The sequence below is a fragment of the Exophiala xenobiotica genome (assembly GCF_000835505.1).
Source record: "Exophiala xenobiotica strain CBS 118157 unplaced genomic scaffold supercont1.7, whole genome shotgun sequence".
Classification (NCBI taxonomy): domain Eukaryota; kingdom Fungi; phylum Ascomycota; class Eurotiomycetes; order Chaetothyriales; family Herpotrichiellaceae; genus Exophiala; species Exophiala xenobiotica.
Genome location: NW_013562488.1, coordinates 1,410,492 through 1,424,363, shown reverse-complemented (window position 1 = coordinate 1,424,363; position 13,872 = coordinate 1,410,492). Strand labels below are relative to the sequence as shown.

General features: G+C 53.2%; 6 protein-coding genes across 7 annotated transcripts; 4 read left to right on the top strand and 2 right to left on the bottom strand.

Moving 5' to 3' along the window:
- The first annotated feature begins 580 nt into the window (after positions 1-580).
- On the top strand, positions 581-3,149 carry PV05_11226. 2 transcript variants are annotated; one of them, XM_013454688.1, is made up of 4 exons: positions 581-858; positions 1,003-1,282; positions 1,339-2,347; positions 2,396-3,149. In XM_013454688.1, exons 1-4 carry the CDS (start codon positions 856-858, stop codon positions 3,033-3,035), a joined length of 1,932 nt encoding a protein of 643 aa, XP_013310142.1. In that variant the 5' UTR covers positions 581-855; the 3' UTR covers positions 3,036-3,149. The 2 variants fall into 2 exon arrangements, with proteins under 2 accessions (XP_013310142.1, XP_013310141.1); XM_013454687.1 differs by having other exon boundaries at positions 581-1,282.
- Positions 3,150-3,415: 266 nt separating this feature from the next.
- PV05_11225 (protein disulfide-isomerase domain) lies at positions 3,416-5,713 on the top strand. Its single transcript, XM_013454686.1, has 4 exons — positions 3,416-3,960; positions 4,011-4,389; positions 4,439-4,875; positions 4,927-5,713. The coding sequence occupies exons 1-4, from the start codon at positions 3,608-3,610 to the stop codon at positions 5,390-5,392; spliced, it is 1,635 nt and encodes a 544-aa protein (XP_013310140.1). The 5' UTR covers positions 3,416-3,607; the 3' UTR covers positions 5,393-5,713.
- Positions 5,617-8,308, bottom strand: PV05_11224 (uncharacterized protein). Its single transcript, XM_013454685.1, has 2 exons — positions 7,082-8,308; positions 5,617-7,008 (listed from the first exon to the last, which is right to left on the bottom strand). The coding sequence occupies exons 1-2, from the start codon at positions 8,265-8,267 to the stop codon at positions 5,882-5,884; spliced, it is 2,313 nt and encodes a 770-aa protein (XP_013310139.1). The 5' UTR covers positions 8,268-8,308; the 3' UTR covers positions 5,617-5,881.
- A 185-nt stretch (positions 8,309-8,493) lies between these two features.
- On the bottom strand, positions 8,494-11,077 carry PV05_11223 (uncharacterized protein). The gene has a single exon (XM_013454684.1). The coding sequence runs from the start codon at positions 10,934-10,936 to the stop codon at positions 8,555-8,557; it is 2,382 nt and encodes a 793-aa protein (XP_013310138.1). The 5' UTR covers positions 10,937-11,077; the 3' UTR covers positions 8,494-8,554.
- Positions 11,078-11,228: 151 nt separating this feature from the next.
- Positions 11,229-12,066, top strand: PV05_11222 (uncharacterized protein; the record flags this gene model as incomplete). Its single annotated transcript, XM_013454683.1, has 3 exons — positions 11,229-11,255; positions 11,304-11,402; positions 11,452-12,066. The coding sequence occupies 3 exons, from the start codon at positions 11,229-11,231 to the stop codon at positions 12,064-12,066; spliced, it is 741 nt and encodes a 246-aa protein (XP_013310137.1).
- Positions 12,067-12,799: 733 nt separating this feature from the next.
- Positions 12,800-13,693, top strand: PV05_11221 (uncharacterized protein; the record flags this gene model as incomplete). Its single annotated transcript, XM_013454682.1, has 1 exon — positions 12,800-13,693. The coding sequence occupies one exon, from the start codon at positions 12,800-12,802 to the stop codon at positions 13,691-13,693; it is 894 nt and encodes a 297-aa protein (XP_013310136.1).
- Positions 13,694-13,872: the final 179 nt, after the last annotated feature.

Genomic DNA, 13,872 nt, shown 5'->3' with positions numbered 1-13,872 from the left:
ACCTCGCGCGGGGCTTATATAATCCAACACGTGATCTCGAATATGCTACTCGGCCGCAGAGATCTTCGCCTGTGATCTTTCTGCTCTTCCGTAGTTCCCTTATTTGGTGCCCCCCAGACTTGCCCACGCCGCCCACTTAAACTCACCCTCACGCAGTAGCAACAATGACCTGCAGCAGTGGATATGGATCCTTGTTGGTGCTACACAACATCCCGTACAAGGCTTCTGATTGGGTTCGACGGTTGGCTCTGCGGACATCGTCGTCGTGATCATCTGCAAACCATTCACAAGCGCCAACAGCGGCCAACCATGGTAGCTATCAAGTGGCCTCGGAGGGTGTGAGGTCCTCAGATTTTTGAGGTCTAGCTGAGGCCGAATGATGCCAGGGATGCGTCTGCTAGCCTTTCTCGCTGTAGTTGGCGAGTTCCAAGTGGTCATACCATTAGTCCTAAGACTTTACGGAGTACTTGGATACAGGTTCGACGGACTAGTGGTGGTTCAGAGAAGATAAAGACAAAGATAATCGGTGCATACTTCGGACGGACCCAGTTGATTTCTGTACTGTGACAGTAAGTCGAAGGCAGATCCTCGATTTGTCTCTGGGACTGCTGCAACTTGCAAGCTCTAATCGAGTGGCCCGACCCGTTCGCTACCATCTCCACCTCTAATCAAGCCAAACCAGCCTATATCTCAACAACTACGCGTGTGCAAAATCCTCCTCCTAGGCTGTCTGCACGCCTTTCTATTCATTCTGGTCGACTGGGAGGAGGAAACGACAGAAATCGCAACAATGGCTCGCTGGAGGACCCTGACGCCTGGGTGGTGATAGGCGAGAGGTCGGGGTCCAAAACAAAGATGGTCTGTTCCCTGCTCCCGCCAATCGTCATACGCACCGCAGGCATTTCCCCATCTCTCCTGCACCTCAGCCGGCAGCCTTCATCCTTCTGACACTGTACTTTCCAATTCATCTCTGTGCCTCTCTTAATACGTCCCCTCGAACAGGTCCCTCGATATGAAGAGCCGGCCTCTGCCACACGTCCCCTATTGCCTCGCCAGAATTCACATTCCAAAGCGAGCCTAATTTCCCCGACACCTTCGGACGAAGCAGATGACGAAGAGTCCTCCTGGGGTTATTCGGGTTCCGAGATGGATGACGACTACTCGGATCCAATAGCAGAGACAGCATACGCAGATGAAGATACCAGGCCGACGAGCCAGAAAGAGCTATGGGGTTGGTATTCTTATGGCTGGGCGGCTGAAGTGTTCGCCATCTGCGCCATGGGTAAGCATTGATTTGGCAGACGACAATAAACTCAAACCGCTTATCGTGCCACTCAGGATCCTTTCTCCCCATCACCCTTGAGCAGCTTGCCAGAGATCAAGGCGTGTTGTTAAAGGACAAGACGACGCCGTGTCGCGCAGGCTTGCCGGGCAGTCATGGCACCACTCCGAACACAACAGTCTTCGAAGAACCTAAGCACAGGCATAACGAACTTCCAGCATGTGTCATCAACTTTCTCGGCGCTGAAATAAACACTGCCAGCTTCGCAATGTATACCTTTTCCATCAGCGTCTTGATCCAGGCTCTCCTGATCATCTCCATGTCCGCCGCAGCCGACCATGGTCGATTCAGAAAATTGTTCCTCCTCATCTTCGCCTTTACCGGGGCTACAGCGACAGCGCTTTTCATCGGCGTGGTACCTAAAGTATATTTGCTCGGAGCACTATTTGCGATCATAGCCAACACCTGCTTCGGCGCATCGTTCGTGTTACTCAACTCCTTCCTACCTGTCTTGGTTCGGCACCATCCCTCAATCGACAGCGGCAACGAGCAGACGGATGATTTCTCGGAAGACCAGGGAGAGTCCCACGAACACGAGGACCATGCTATGACAACTTCGACATCTGGTCTGCTACCTCGGAACCGGCCTGACCATACGTCTCCTGTCGAAGAATCTCCGGCTGCCATGTCCCCGGAGTTGAAGCTATCTACCAAGATATCTTCCAATGGTATTGGTATTGGCTATATTGCCGGCCTATTCGTACAGACCCTCGGTATACTTATCGTTGTTGCGACAGGGTCTACGACCTTCTCGTTGCGGCTAGTGCTCATGGTGGTCGGACTTTGGTGGTTCGCCTTCAGCATACCGGCAGCCCTGTGGTTACGGCCCCGACCGGGCCCGCCCCTGCCGGATGAGATGAGAGGACGATATGCCTGGGTGGGATATGTCACATTCGCATGGAAGGCGCTTTTCAAGACCATTGGTCATGCCAGAAAACTCAAAGATATTGTCATCTTTCTCTGCGCATGGTTTTTATTGAGCGATAGTATTGCTACAGTGAGCGGGTGAGTTTGAGGTCTTCTTCCAGGTCCCCAAAATGCTGATGATTCTAGAACTGCGGTTCTGTTCGCGAAAACTAGTCTGGGGATGAAAACCGAAGCACTTGGTCTTATCAATGTCATCGCAACGATAGCCGGCGTGCTTGGAGCGTTTTATTGGAGTTTTCTTTCGCGGATATTCAACCTGCGCCCGTCACGGACAATCGTGGCATGCATTTGCCTGTTCGAAATCATCCCGTTATATGGCTTACTTGGGTTCATTCCAGCCGTCAAACGATACGGCGTGTTTGGACTTCAGCAACCATGGGAAATGTATCCTCTCGGTGCGATCTATGGGTTTGTTCTGGGAGGGTTGTCGTCTTACTGTCGAGCATTCTTTGGCGAGTTGATTCCTCCAGGGTTTGAAGCAGCATTTTATGCTTTGTATGCGATCACCGACAAAGGCTCAAGTATTTTTGGACCAGCTATCGTTGGAGCAATAACGGATCGATATGGGGAGATCCGACCAGCGTTTGTCTTTTTGGGTGTGCTCATTGCCCTCCCACTGCCGCTGATGCTGCTGGTGGATGTTGATCGTGGCAAGGCTGATGCATATCAGATGGCATTGGAATTGGAAGGACATCGGAAGGGTCAAAGTGTGAATGCCAGATATACTACGATACCCACCATCGTTCTCTCGGAAGACGAAGACTGAGATCGAGAAGTCTATGTTTTTGGATATGTGGCTTGGTGTTGTATAGTCATCATTGCTTAGAAATACCCGTCGGAGGTCAAGACCTCGACATGAATTATTGCAGTTTTACGGCCACTTCACTGCTCCTTTCTCATAGTGACTGTCTTTGTATAGAATTGGCCTCATCTGCATCTGACCAGGAAATTTGTCACTGAGAGAAACGTTCGAATTGTCAAGACCCCTGACACTCATGAGGCTGAGAATTCTGCGTTTCAGGGGACACAGGAGGAGGCGAGTCACTTGGCAGATAAGGGGTCCGCGGACGCGTAGATCCAGAGAGAAGATGGATTCGGCTCGTCGGTTGTAGTAGTTGACACCTCTCCTTAAATGCTTCCCATTCACTTTTCTTAGCGCATCTTCACTTGACTGGGCTGCAGTTTATCGCCGTAACCAAAGCCCGCCGCATCTCTTCACGCCTCCCCTGAAGTGATACATCTTCACCCTTCAGTTGTTCATCTTCTCTTGTCTCCGTATTTTCCTTCAGTCCATCCTTTGTACCTTTCCCACCACAGCAGTAATACAGATCGGCAACCATGCGAACTTTCGCTTCTCTGGCTGCGGCCAGTCTTGCCCTTGTCGGGCTTGCGTCTGCCAGCAGCGATGTCCACGATCTCAAGAAAGACAACTTCAAAGACTTCATCTCCGAGCATGACCTAGTCCTAGCAGAGTTCTTTGCCCCCTGGTGCGGTCACTGCAAAGCCCTCGCCCCAGAATACGAGGAGGCCGCGACTACGCTGAAGGAGAAGAACATCGCCTTGGTCAAGGTCGACTGCACAGCCGAGGGAGACCTATGTAAAGACTATGGTGTTGAAGGTTATCCCACCGTCAAGGTCTTCCGTGGTCTTGACAACGTCAAGCCATACCCTGGTGCCCGAAAGGCCCCTGCGTAAGTCATTCCTTTGAACCTCCGTCGGGTCCACGTTCTGACCTGGACAGAATCGTGTCCTACATGACCAAGCAGCAACTCCCTGCAGTGTCTCTCCTGACGCCCGATACCCTCGAAGAATTCAAGACCACCGACAAAGTTGTAGTGGTGGCATACATCGCTGCCGATGACAAGTCCTCGAACCAGACCTACACTGCGCTTGCCGAATCTCTAAGAGACGAGTACATCTTCGGAGCCACAAACGATGCTTCGCTTGCAAAGGCTGAAGGCGTCAAGCAACCTGGTATCATTCTCTACAAGGACTTCGACGAGGGAAAGAGCACCTTCACAGATACCTTTGATGAGCAGGCCGTTACCAAATTCATCAAGACTGCCTCGACTCCTTTGGTTGGTGAAGTCGGTCCAGAGACGTATGCCGGTTACATGGCTGTATGTGTAATCGATCTAAGGTGGATGCTCAATACTAATGGAGTTACAGGCTGGCATTCCGCTCGGGTACATTTTCGCGGAAACTCCTGAAGAACGCGCCTCTTTGGCCGAGGCCTTGAGACCCGTCGCGGAGAAGTACAAGGGAGTCGTCAACTTCGCAACCATTGATGCAAAGGCTTTCGGTGCTCATGCTGGCAACCTGAATTTGCCTACGGACAAGTTTCCCTCTTTCGCTATTCAAGAGACCGTCAAGAACGAGAAATACCCCTTCGAAGGCAGCTCGCTTACCGAGAAGAAGATCGGTGCTTTCGTCAAGGACTTTGTTGACGGCAAGATCGAGCCCAGCATCAAGTCTGAGCCTATTCCGGAGAAGCAAGAAAGCCCTGTGACCGTCGTAGTTGCTCACTCGTACAAGGACATCGTCCTGGACGATTCCAAGGATGTCCTCGTCGAGTTCTATGCTCCTTGGTGTGGTCACTGCAAGGCGTAAGTTATAGTTCCTCCGCTTCAACCGCATCCATTACTGACAATTCATAGCCTTGCTCCGACCTATGAGAAACTGGCTGAACTCTACTCTTCGCCCGACTTCTCCTCCAAGGTTACCGTGGCCAAGATCGACGCCACTCTGAACGATGTTCCTGATGAGATTGCCGGCTTCCCGACCATCAAGCTCTACCCTGCTGGTGCCAAGGACTCGCCGGTCGATTACTCTGGCTCACGAACCATGGAGGATCTCGCTGCCTTCATCCGCGACAATGGCAAGCATGGCGTTGATGGGTTGGCCGCTAAGAGTGATGATGACGACGATGTGATGGAAGATGTTTCGTCCGCTGCCAGCGACACGATGGCCAAGGCCGCTCCTGCGGCTACCACCGTCGCCGAGGAAGCTAGTAGCGGTGTCAAGGAGGCCGTCAAGAGCGTCGTCAGCGAGGCAGTTGATGCTGCTAAGACGGTTGTGGCAGATACCGATGCGGGTGGTCCACAGGAACACGACGAATTGTAAACTATGTACCTTACCAACCGGCCACCAGCTAGGCAGGTTTTCATGATGAGTTTCGGGACCACGAGAGCAACAATAAAAGGATTGATTTTCATATTTTCAAAGCATCCACGGGCTTCTTTTTTATGAATTCACGGGGCACCGAATGGTCTAGGATAACCCGGTTATGTCACGTACAGAGAGAGGAGTGGATGGGTTGAAATTTCTGAACCTCGGAAGCAATCAACGGAAAAGCGAATCAATATTAGTATGGTAGTACTGTGCTATACCATGCGATGAGACACCATATTAACCAATGCCGTGGCCCCTGCCCGTGCAATGCCACGTCATTCTTGTCATATATCTTGCAAGAACCCGCATTATAGTCGTCTTCGTCCTCTACTGGTCTATCACGTCGTTCCATGCCTATACAGTACCATAATATCCCAAGCCACGCCTGCGCCAATGAATTCAGTCCGGTATTATGGAGGAACCTCGTCTTCAGAAAGTCACTCAACTGAGCCCAATGTCCGGGTACATGGTGCGCTGTGCTCCGCGTGCTGGTGCTCCGGGTCCCGTGGTCCTGGACGACGCGAGCCCAGACGCAGAGTTGGGCATGATGTTTGTAGTAGGCGGCATTGGTACTATGGCGGCGCCAGCAGCTGCTGCAGGAGTCATGGTGTGGAATCGCTGCGATGTTGCTGCTGCAACGTTGTCCAGCTCCGTGGCCGTGCCTGTCCCGGCAGCAGTCGTGTGGTCGGCTTCGTCACCAAAGCCCAGACCCAAATCAGCATTCATGAAAGCGTCGCCGTCGAATAAGGGGTCCTGAAAGATGGTCGGCATGCTGAGGTCGAAGAAGCCCTCGAACAAATTGTCCAGGTCGTTGAATTGGTACTGGTACTGGTCAAATGCCGATACGTTCAAGGGGCCGGCCGTGTCGGCTGTTGTGGCCGCGCCGAACTGGTGCGGTGTCGGCGGCAGCGGCGTTGGCGGTGTCATGGTCTGCGCCTGTGTAGAAAATGGTGCTGATCCCGGCGTCGCGCTGACTGTTTGGCCGTGGTGATGACTTCGAGCGCCGCTGCCGTCGTGGCCTGGGCTAGTGGTCGAATGAGTGGCCGCTGCGTCGGACAGTACGTGCAGAGCATTTCCCGTGTGGGTGCCCGTCTCGGCTTTGCTGGTAGAAGAGTTCGGCGCCGCGTTGGATTTTCTGTCGAACGGGCCGAATTTGCACACGGCGACTTCCGCGTCCATGGCGTTCTGGATATTCGCGACCGAGTGCTTCCTGACCCCGGGTTGTTGGAGACTCTTCAAGGCCTTGCGGCCGAGCCGAGCCATGGCGTCGGCGGTCCACCAGTACGTGGAGAGTGCTTCGAGGGTTTCGCAGCGCGTGGCGAGGTCTGCTTGCGCGCGCTCGAGGTCAATATTGGCGTTATCTCTCAGACAGCGGTACACAACGGTAAGAGAAAGGCCGACGGCGTACGGGACGAGGGGGATCGGAGGGATGTGCGAGTGTCGACCATCAGCGACGAGGTATTGAATGCGATCCGCGGCGGAGATGCGGCGGGCATACGAGGAGGTGGTGGGACCGCCGGCGCGGCAGGATAGGATAGCGATTACGTGGTAGCATATTTCCAGGAGGCCTGGATGGGAGATGGGGATTAGCGGAAAGAGTATGGAGAGAGGAAAGCAACGAAGAGTGGAAAGAAAACGTACTTTGTTCGCCATCGGAAAGCATAGAGAGATCGATATCCTGAGTCAGTAAGGTGTAGGAAGGGAAATCTGTCTCCCAACCTGTGGCGTCAGGGTTGGCGGTTGGGCGGTAGAACTCGATAACCTCATCGAGAAGATTGCCGAGGCGGAGCCAGGCGTGAATGACTTGGGATTTTGCACTGGATTCGAGAGGTGGTTCCTTTATGTCGATGTCGCGGTTTGCAATCATGATGGGACGACCACCGAGACAAGCGTTGAATTTGTCGAGTGTCCATATCGTCCACCACAGCATGCTGGCTTGGTCGCGAGGTGTGCGGCCGGGAGTTTGGATGTGTATGCCTGCTGTCCAGGCGTCGTGAATGGCTTGGGACAGGTGGAGGGAGGATTCCTCGATACCTCCAGGCCCGTCGTTGTGTAGGTGCATCAAGGTCAAGATCTGGATTTTGGTGACCCGATCGGGCTCCAGGTCTGCCTTCATGGCTGCGTCAAGACCCGTGTGGAGACTCCGTGCGAAGGGGATCGGTTCGAGAAGTGGTCCATCGTCGTAAAGTCGTAGGTAGGGAGCCGCCTCTTCGGTTTTGCAGGTCACTAGACAGATCGCTTGGATGAGGAATATTGAACAGCGTCCTTCTGTCCAGTCTCGCAAGAGTTTGGGACCGTATAGAATGGGCAACAGCCCATCCAGGCACGAAATGTACGTGGTGATCAGCGCATCCTGCGTGGCTTTGGGAAGGACTCTGAAGGCACCCACGGCCTGCAGGTAGTTCCGTTGATGGCCGGTGAGGACTCTACGGCCACCCTCAAACTTGCCATACTTTTCGACGTTGATGGGTGTCTTGTTACACGACCGTGCCGGCGGACCCAGGTCTTCTGGAGGGAAGTCATCTTGTGGATGGCGTGACTGTTCAACCCAGGTGCCAACACGACTTATACGTGTGGCACCCTTGGCTCGAGATGACAGGTCTGTCAAGATCGACTCTGGATTCGTATCACCAACAAAACGGATGGGTTCTTTATGCGTCAGGTTGGGCAGCACCCGATCAAGACCATCGGAATCGGCTTGTTGTTCGGGAGGACGCTGAAAAGTATGATGGCAGCGCTTTTTTGCGGCGCGACATTTTGTGCAAGCCCTTGCAGCTCTCTTGCGATTTGCAAACGCCGCTGTGTCTGCTTCCCAGACGACTTGCATAGGGATTGATATGGATTGCTCACGATTGCTCTGATATCGTGGGAGAATGGCGGAGGAGATGCTGAAAAGAGTGATCGTCCCGCCGAGGCAAAAATCATCCAAGGTGGCCAAGAAATGCCTCAGCCTTGTGCCCAGCGAGCAGGTACCATGTCCACCATGTCGTGCATGTCGTGCCAGGTCCTGGATGATGCAAAGTGGAAGCACCAGGCGAGCAGGTCTCTCTGAGCAACCACAACAGAATCGTCTGTACATTGTCTAATATCTTCACTTAGTTCGTATCATCTATCTTACATGGAACCCTCACTGGAGGCTCCTACACCCCATTTACCCACCTCAAGCATGGCCTTCTCTTTACCCTCGGCCAACACCCCCCTTCCATCCCCCATAAGTCCTTCCAGACACAACCAAGGGTCTCTACCACCTCCCCAACGCAGCACTTCCTGCTTGAACCTCTCTCCAGATGATCTGTCCAGAGCGCCTGCACTCTCACCGTCCTTGAAAACGGCGCGCCACACTTGTCGTGCGATTGCTCGGTCAAACAGATACGAATAATAACTGGCCCCGTAGCCGTACAAATGGCCGAAAAAGCCTTGCCACGCAGTCTCCTGCGGCTCCGGTACACTTCCATACTTGTTCCAGATCTTGTGGTAGACGGCAGTAGAGTTGTAATACCCAATCTGGAGTGCATCGACGGGTCCATCCGAGTGGTAGGCCTGGTCAAGAATAGCCATCAAAATCTGACTTTCATTATTCCACGCCCCAGTCTTGGTGGCTTGTTTCAGTCTCTCATCTGCAAGGGCGGTAATCATTTCATCCGGAATAACGGCACCCGTCTCCCAGTGTCGAGCGAACATTTTGAGGACCGCGGGATCCGTTGCAAAGTATTCCATTAGAACAGAAGGAAGTTCGGCAAAGTCAGTCGCACATCGTGTGCCAGAAATGCATTGCATTGGCGTGCGTCCCAGGATACTGTGGATAGCGTGGCCCATCTCATGGAATAACGTGGTCAGGCTGTGAAGCGACAAAAGTGAAGGACCTGCAGACGAGCTCGAGTCTGGAAAGCCGCAAACCAGAGCAATGGTTGGAATTTGGTGATAAGCAGTGACGCCAGATATAGAATTTGGCCCAAGGTAGGTGGGCATCCCGTTGTTCAGAGGCTCGTCCTTTTCCTGACATTCCCGAACCTCTTCCTCTGAGATCTCTCTCGAGCAAAGAAGCGTAAAGTGGGCGGGATTTGGTAGTTTTCCAGGCCGAGAAAACAAATCGCAGTACATAGTAGCGATATGCTCTTCTTTATCGGTATACACATCTAATCTCCTGACTTCCGGATGCCAGACCTCGCCTTGCTGTGTTTCTTTCGGTACAAGTCGAACACCATACAGACTCTCGAAAAGATTCGAAAGTCCTTGCAAAACATGTCCCAAGGAGAAATATGAGCTGGCGCTTTCCTGAAGGCGGGACTTTGATGTTCGAGGGCCAGAACTTGCCTCTGCCTGTGCCAGCTTATTCAGGAGATAGGTATGATCCCACGGCTCAACCGTTTTCGCGCTCTGGTCCATCTTGCGTTTAATTTCCAGAAGTGGAGCAAGCTCCTTCTGTACCTGCGGCCTATTGTTCGCATGCAAGGACTCCAGAAAATTACTCACAGCCTCTGGTGTCTTGGACATCTTATCCGCGAGCGTCATCTGTGCGTAGTTATCGTAGCCTGTGAGCTTAGCTAGCTCGGCGCGGCGAAGAAGGAGCTGTTCCAGTTTCCGGACAGTTTGCTTCGATGCCGTCCGCTCAGCAATATACAACTCTTTCCTCGTTGCTGGATCGTTTGCCGAGTTCAGTATCATCTTGGATGCCGGGCTGTACACCGGAACTTGAGCTCTATGCGAGGCTCGGAGACCTCTGACGAGGGTGGGATCCACGCCCTGTAATTGCTGAGCAGAAAAGGAGATGTGTTCTCTGGCATGTTCCATCTGGTTCACGAAGTCCGTTCCAATCTGAGCGATCTCATTCGATAATGACACAAATTGCTTCCTCTGTTTGTCAGGAAGGTCGATCCCGGACTTCGCAAAGTCCTTCATTAACAACTTGGCCACCATCTTTTCTTCCTCGCTCCAATGAGATCGAACGTCGGGCATATCCCACGCCTTCTTCAACTGCTTGTTCAGCCCAGTAGTTGTGTTGAGTTCATTCATATACTGAAACATTAGTGAATACGACGCCGTAGCGGCTGCAGCAACGGAAGCATCTGGATGAATACTCCGTATAAAGTCGGACAGATCTATGACTCGACATAGCAAATCACTAAGTCTATCAAGATCTTTCGGGATAGCTCTGTACTGCTCGAGTGTGGATGCAGCCAGTGTTCTCTCCACCAGTTTCTTGCACTGCGCTACCGACGTCTCGGCAAACCTCTGAAAGCCTCGAGGCGTGGTCAGGTAGTTATTCCCTATCAGGCCTGAGCTCTTCTTCGCCGATGTCTGCCAGCTCGACCTGTTATTGAAAACTTCTCGTAACTGAGCATTATCGCTCTGCCGTGCAGGTGACCCGCGTACGTAGGCGGCGTCGAAGTCATTGTCTTGCACTGTAGCCGTGCCTGTGCCTGTTGAGTTGAATCTTTTCTGCTTTTGTAGGCATCTGGCACAAGTCCATGGCTGCCGCCGCAGTACTCTGTGCATGAGACAGGAGATGGCAGAAATCGACGGGAAGAGAGGTAAGGAACGTTGCACGACACTCGAGCCGCCAGGACACCGTAAATCGTCCTCCTCTTGTCTTTATCGACCTGTCCTTACACGACGACGGAGATGTGCATGTGCAGGCGCAGGCGCAAATGAAGCGAGGCGTTGCGTAGGATCACCTATCAAGAAATCCGGTCCTCGCCAAGCCCGGTTCGCCGCGAGCTCAATCGCATGAATGTTTTCTCAAAGTCGAGGTCACGCCAGCTGCAACAACAGCTCAACCTCGACAGCCATGGCTCGTTTAAGAGTACTGCGAGCTGTGAGTACGCTCCCCAGGGCCGTAATGTGTCACTGACAGCCTTCTTAGACCGGGAAAGCCGCATTACTGGTGGCCGGAGGTGCGGCGGCTTCCCAACTACCTCTACGATTCCCGACAGCTTATGCAGAAGTTCCCTCAAAGGATGAAGTACAAATTCTTCAATCCGGAATTATGGCAATTACTGACCTTCCCAAAGATCCCAGAGAAGAAGCCAATATATTCTCCCTATGCTCCCTCTCCTACAGCCCCGACACTACCCGCGGACTCGCCAGAATTGAAGCCGCATCATACCACTCCCACCCCTACAGACCGACTGGCGGAGCAAGTTAAGGAGGCTCGCCTCTTCCTCTACAAACAGTCTCTTGCCGCCGAAGATGGCATCAACGATTTGTTGACGTGGGCATTCAAGAAAGAAACCAACGTTGCAAACACAATCGCTTCTTTAGCCCCTGCGCCAGAAACAGGAGAACAACTACTGCCAGGAGCAATTTATGTTCTAGTCGCAACAATGACTGGATCAATAGTGACGCGCAACCGAGGCATCTTCCTCAGAGCCACTTTCCCATTGGCAGTTGGCATCACAGCAGGCTGGTTGTTGATCCCGGTCACGATGAGAAACACTTCCGACCTGATATGGGAATATGAGAAGAGGGTGCCGGCCGTCAGCGAGACACACCTACAGATCAGACACTTGGTGGAAGAGACCTGGAAGCAAGCAAGGACCTATGCGCAGGGGGCGTCTCAGTGGGCTGACGAGACGGCCAACGAGACGCGGAAAAGGGTTGAGGATTTGGTGTCGAAAGGAAAATAGACGGGCCAACGGCTAAGAGTTTTTGTTGCTTTCAGGCAGGTTTGTCTATGATTTGACTGGCTGCTGACCTGCCTTATGTACAGAAATGCATTTCCTTACAGTCTTCATCCTTCAAATCAGCCACTCGCGTGACCATCCGTATACTCTGTACCGCAGGACCACGAGAAGCGCCAGATTGACTACCTGCAACGTCAACAATCTTTCCAAGATAGGGCTGAAGGTCTGAACATTGTGGATTATCTCTTCCTGCCGCAAGCCCGCAAGACCCACATACCCAGAAGCTTTCGGGGTGGCATGGGCGTACCGCGAGCCACGTCTACAATTGTCAAACATCTCAAGGCCACGCCATTGAATGCTTCCTTCCCGATTCCGTTCCAATGCTGCTACCCTTGTCCATCACGGGTCGAATGAACCCAACGGGCAGCGCTGCGAAAGGTATTATCCCTATTGTACTGCCAGCACGTGACAAGGCCAGCCTTTCCGCAATTTCCGCCGCACCCGCATCCGCATATTGCATCAATTACTAACGACACAGCGTATCGAGTCCCCAGTTTACGCCCAGATGTGGAAGGTCGGACCAAATGAGCAGTTCTGAAGTTTCACGATCGCCTCCTCTCCGACTAGACCCTGGAGCAGCCTATGACTCACACGGCCATACATAAAGACAGAGCCAAATGCAGAACATTGTTCGGAAACCAACATCACACCCAGACCAGCCAGCGACTCCTTCGGCATGACTCAACCAAGCTATTCGAGCAAGACCTTGAGCAAAGGGATCCACGCCTTGGTAGGAGGCTCAGGCACCCCAATCGTCTGTATTCCCGGCTGGCCACAAACGGCAGAAGCTTTCGCGGACGTCTTCCCACTCCTGGCCAGCGAGCATCGCGTATTCGTGCTTGACGCTCCCGGTCTCGGCAACTCCGCACCAAGCACTGAAGGATACACCACGAAGGCCATCAGCACGACCCTCGCCGCCGCCGTGGAGGCAGAGCTTGGAGAAGGCACGCGCTATCACCTCGTCGGCCACGACGTCGGAGCTTGGGTCGCCTACCCCTGGGCCTGTCAATTTCCGTCTTCTCTTCTGAGCGTCACGTTCATCGACGCCGGCATCCCCGGCCGGACGATCACGATCCCCTCGCCCCTTCTCCCCGACGAGGCGAATCTCAAACTCTGGCAATTCTCATTCAACCGACTGCCCGAGCTGCCAGAGATCCTGACCCAAGGCAAAGAGCGCGAACTCCTGGACTGGTTCTTCGATCTCAAATGCGTCCACCCGGAACGCATCACGCGCACGAAGCGAGCCCGCTACGTCGAATCTTACAGCAGACCGGGCGCCATGACGCATGGGTTCAATTATTATCGCGCTTTCCCAGAGAGCGCGCGCCAGTACGATGAAGAATTCAGCAACTCGAAAATCGCGGCCCCGGTACTCGCTGTGGGCGGCCAGAAAGCCATGGGTGAGGCGATGAGGGGTGTTCTCGGATTGTCCACTGCGAGCGAGCAGTCTAAGCTGGTCATCGTGGACGACTGTGGGCATTTCGTACCGGAGGAGCAACCAGAGGTCACCGCTAGGGAGATTCTGACATTCGCTCGCTATGCTGAAAGGGCGTCTGGACATGTAATGTAACCAAAAGTTAGTAGTGCCCTTGATCGACCCGGGTGCGGAGCACCCACTTGTTGTGCGTTTCCCTTCGTCAAGTACTCTGTACTACACGCATCATTGGGACTAATGACGATGTATCTCATACCGTTCCCGTCGAAGGAGGAAATATGAAGTTGTACTCCGTCCTGGTGGGCCGATTTGTC

Coding starts and splice junctions, on each gene's coding strand:
- PV05_11226 (XM_013454688.1), top strand. Junction 1,283..1,338: donor GTTCGCCATCTGCGCCATGG/GTAAGCATTGAT, acceptor CGTGCCACTCAG/GATCCTTTCTCCCCATCACC. Junction 2,348..2,395: donor AGTATTGCTACAGTGAGCGG/GTGAGTTTGAGG, acceptor TGATGATTCTAG/AACTGCGGTTCTGTTCGCGA.
- PV05_11225 (XM_013454686.1), top strand. CDS start 3,608: ATGCGAACTTTCGCTTCTCTGGCTGCGGCCAGTCTTGCCCTTGTCGGG. Junction 4,390..4,438: donor CGTATGCCGGTTACATGGCT/GTATGTGTAATC, acceptor ATGGAGTTACAG/GCTGGCATTCCGCTCGGGTA. Junction 4,876..4,926: donor TGGTGTGGTCACTGCAAGGC/GTAAGTTATAGT, acceptor GACAATTCATAG/CCTTGCTCCGACCTATGAGA.
- PV05_11223 (XM_013454684.1), bottom strand. CDS start 10,936: ATGCACAGAGTACTGCGGCGGCAGCCATGGACTTGTGCCAGATGCCTA.
- PV05_11224 (XM_013454685.1), bottom strand. CDS start 8,267: ATGCAAGTCGTCTGGGAAGCAGACACAGCGGCGTTTGCAAATCGCAAG. Junction 7,009..7,081: donor GCTTTCCGATGGCGAACAAA/GTACGTTTTCTT, acceptor TCTCCCATCCAG/GCCTCCTGGAAATATGCTAC.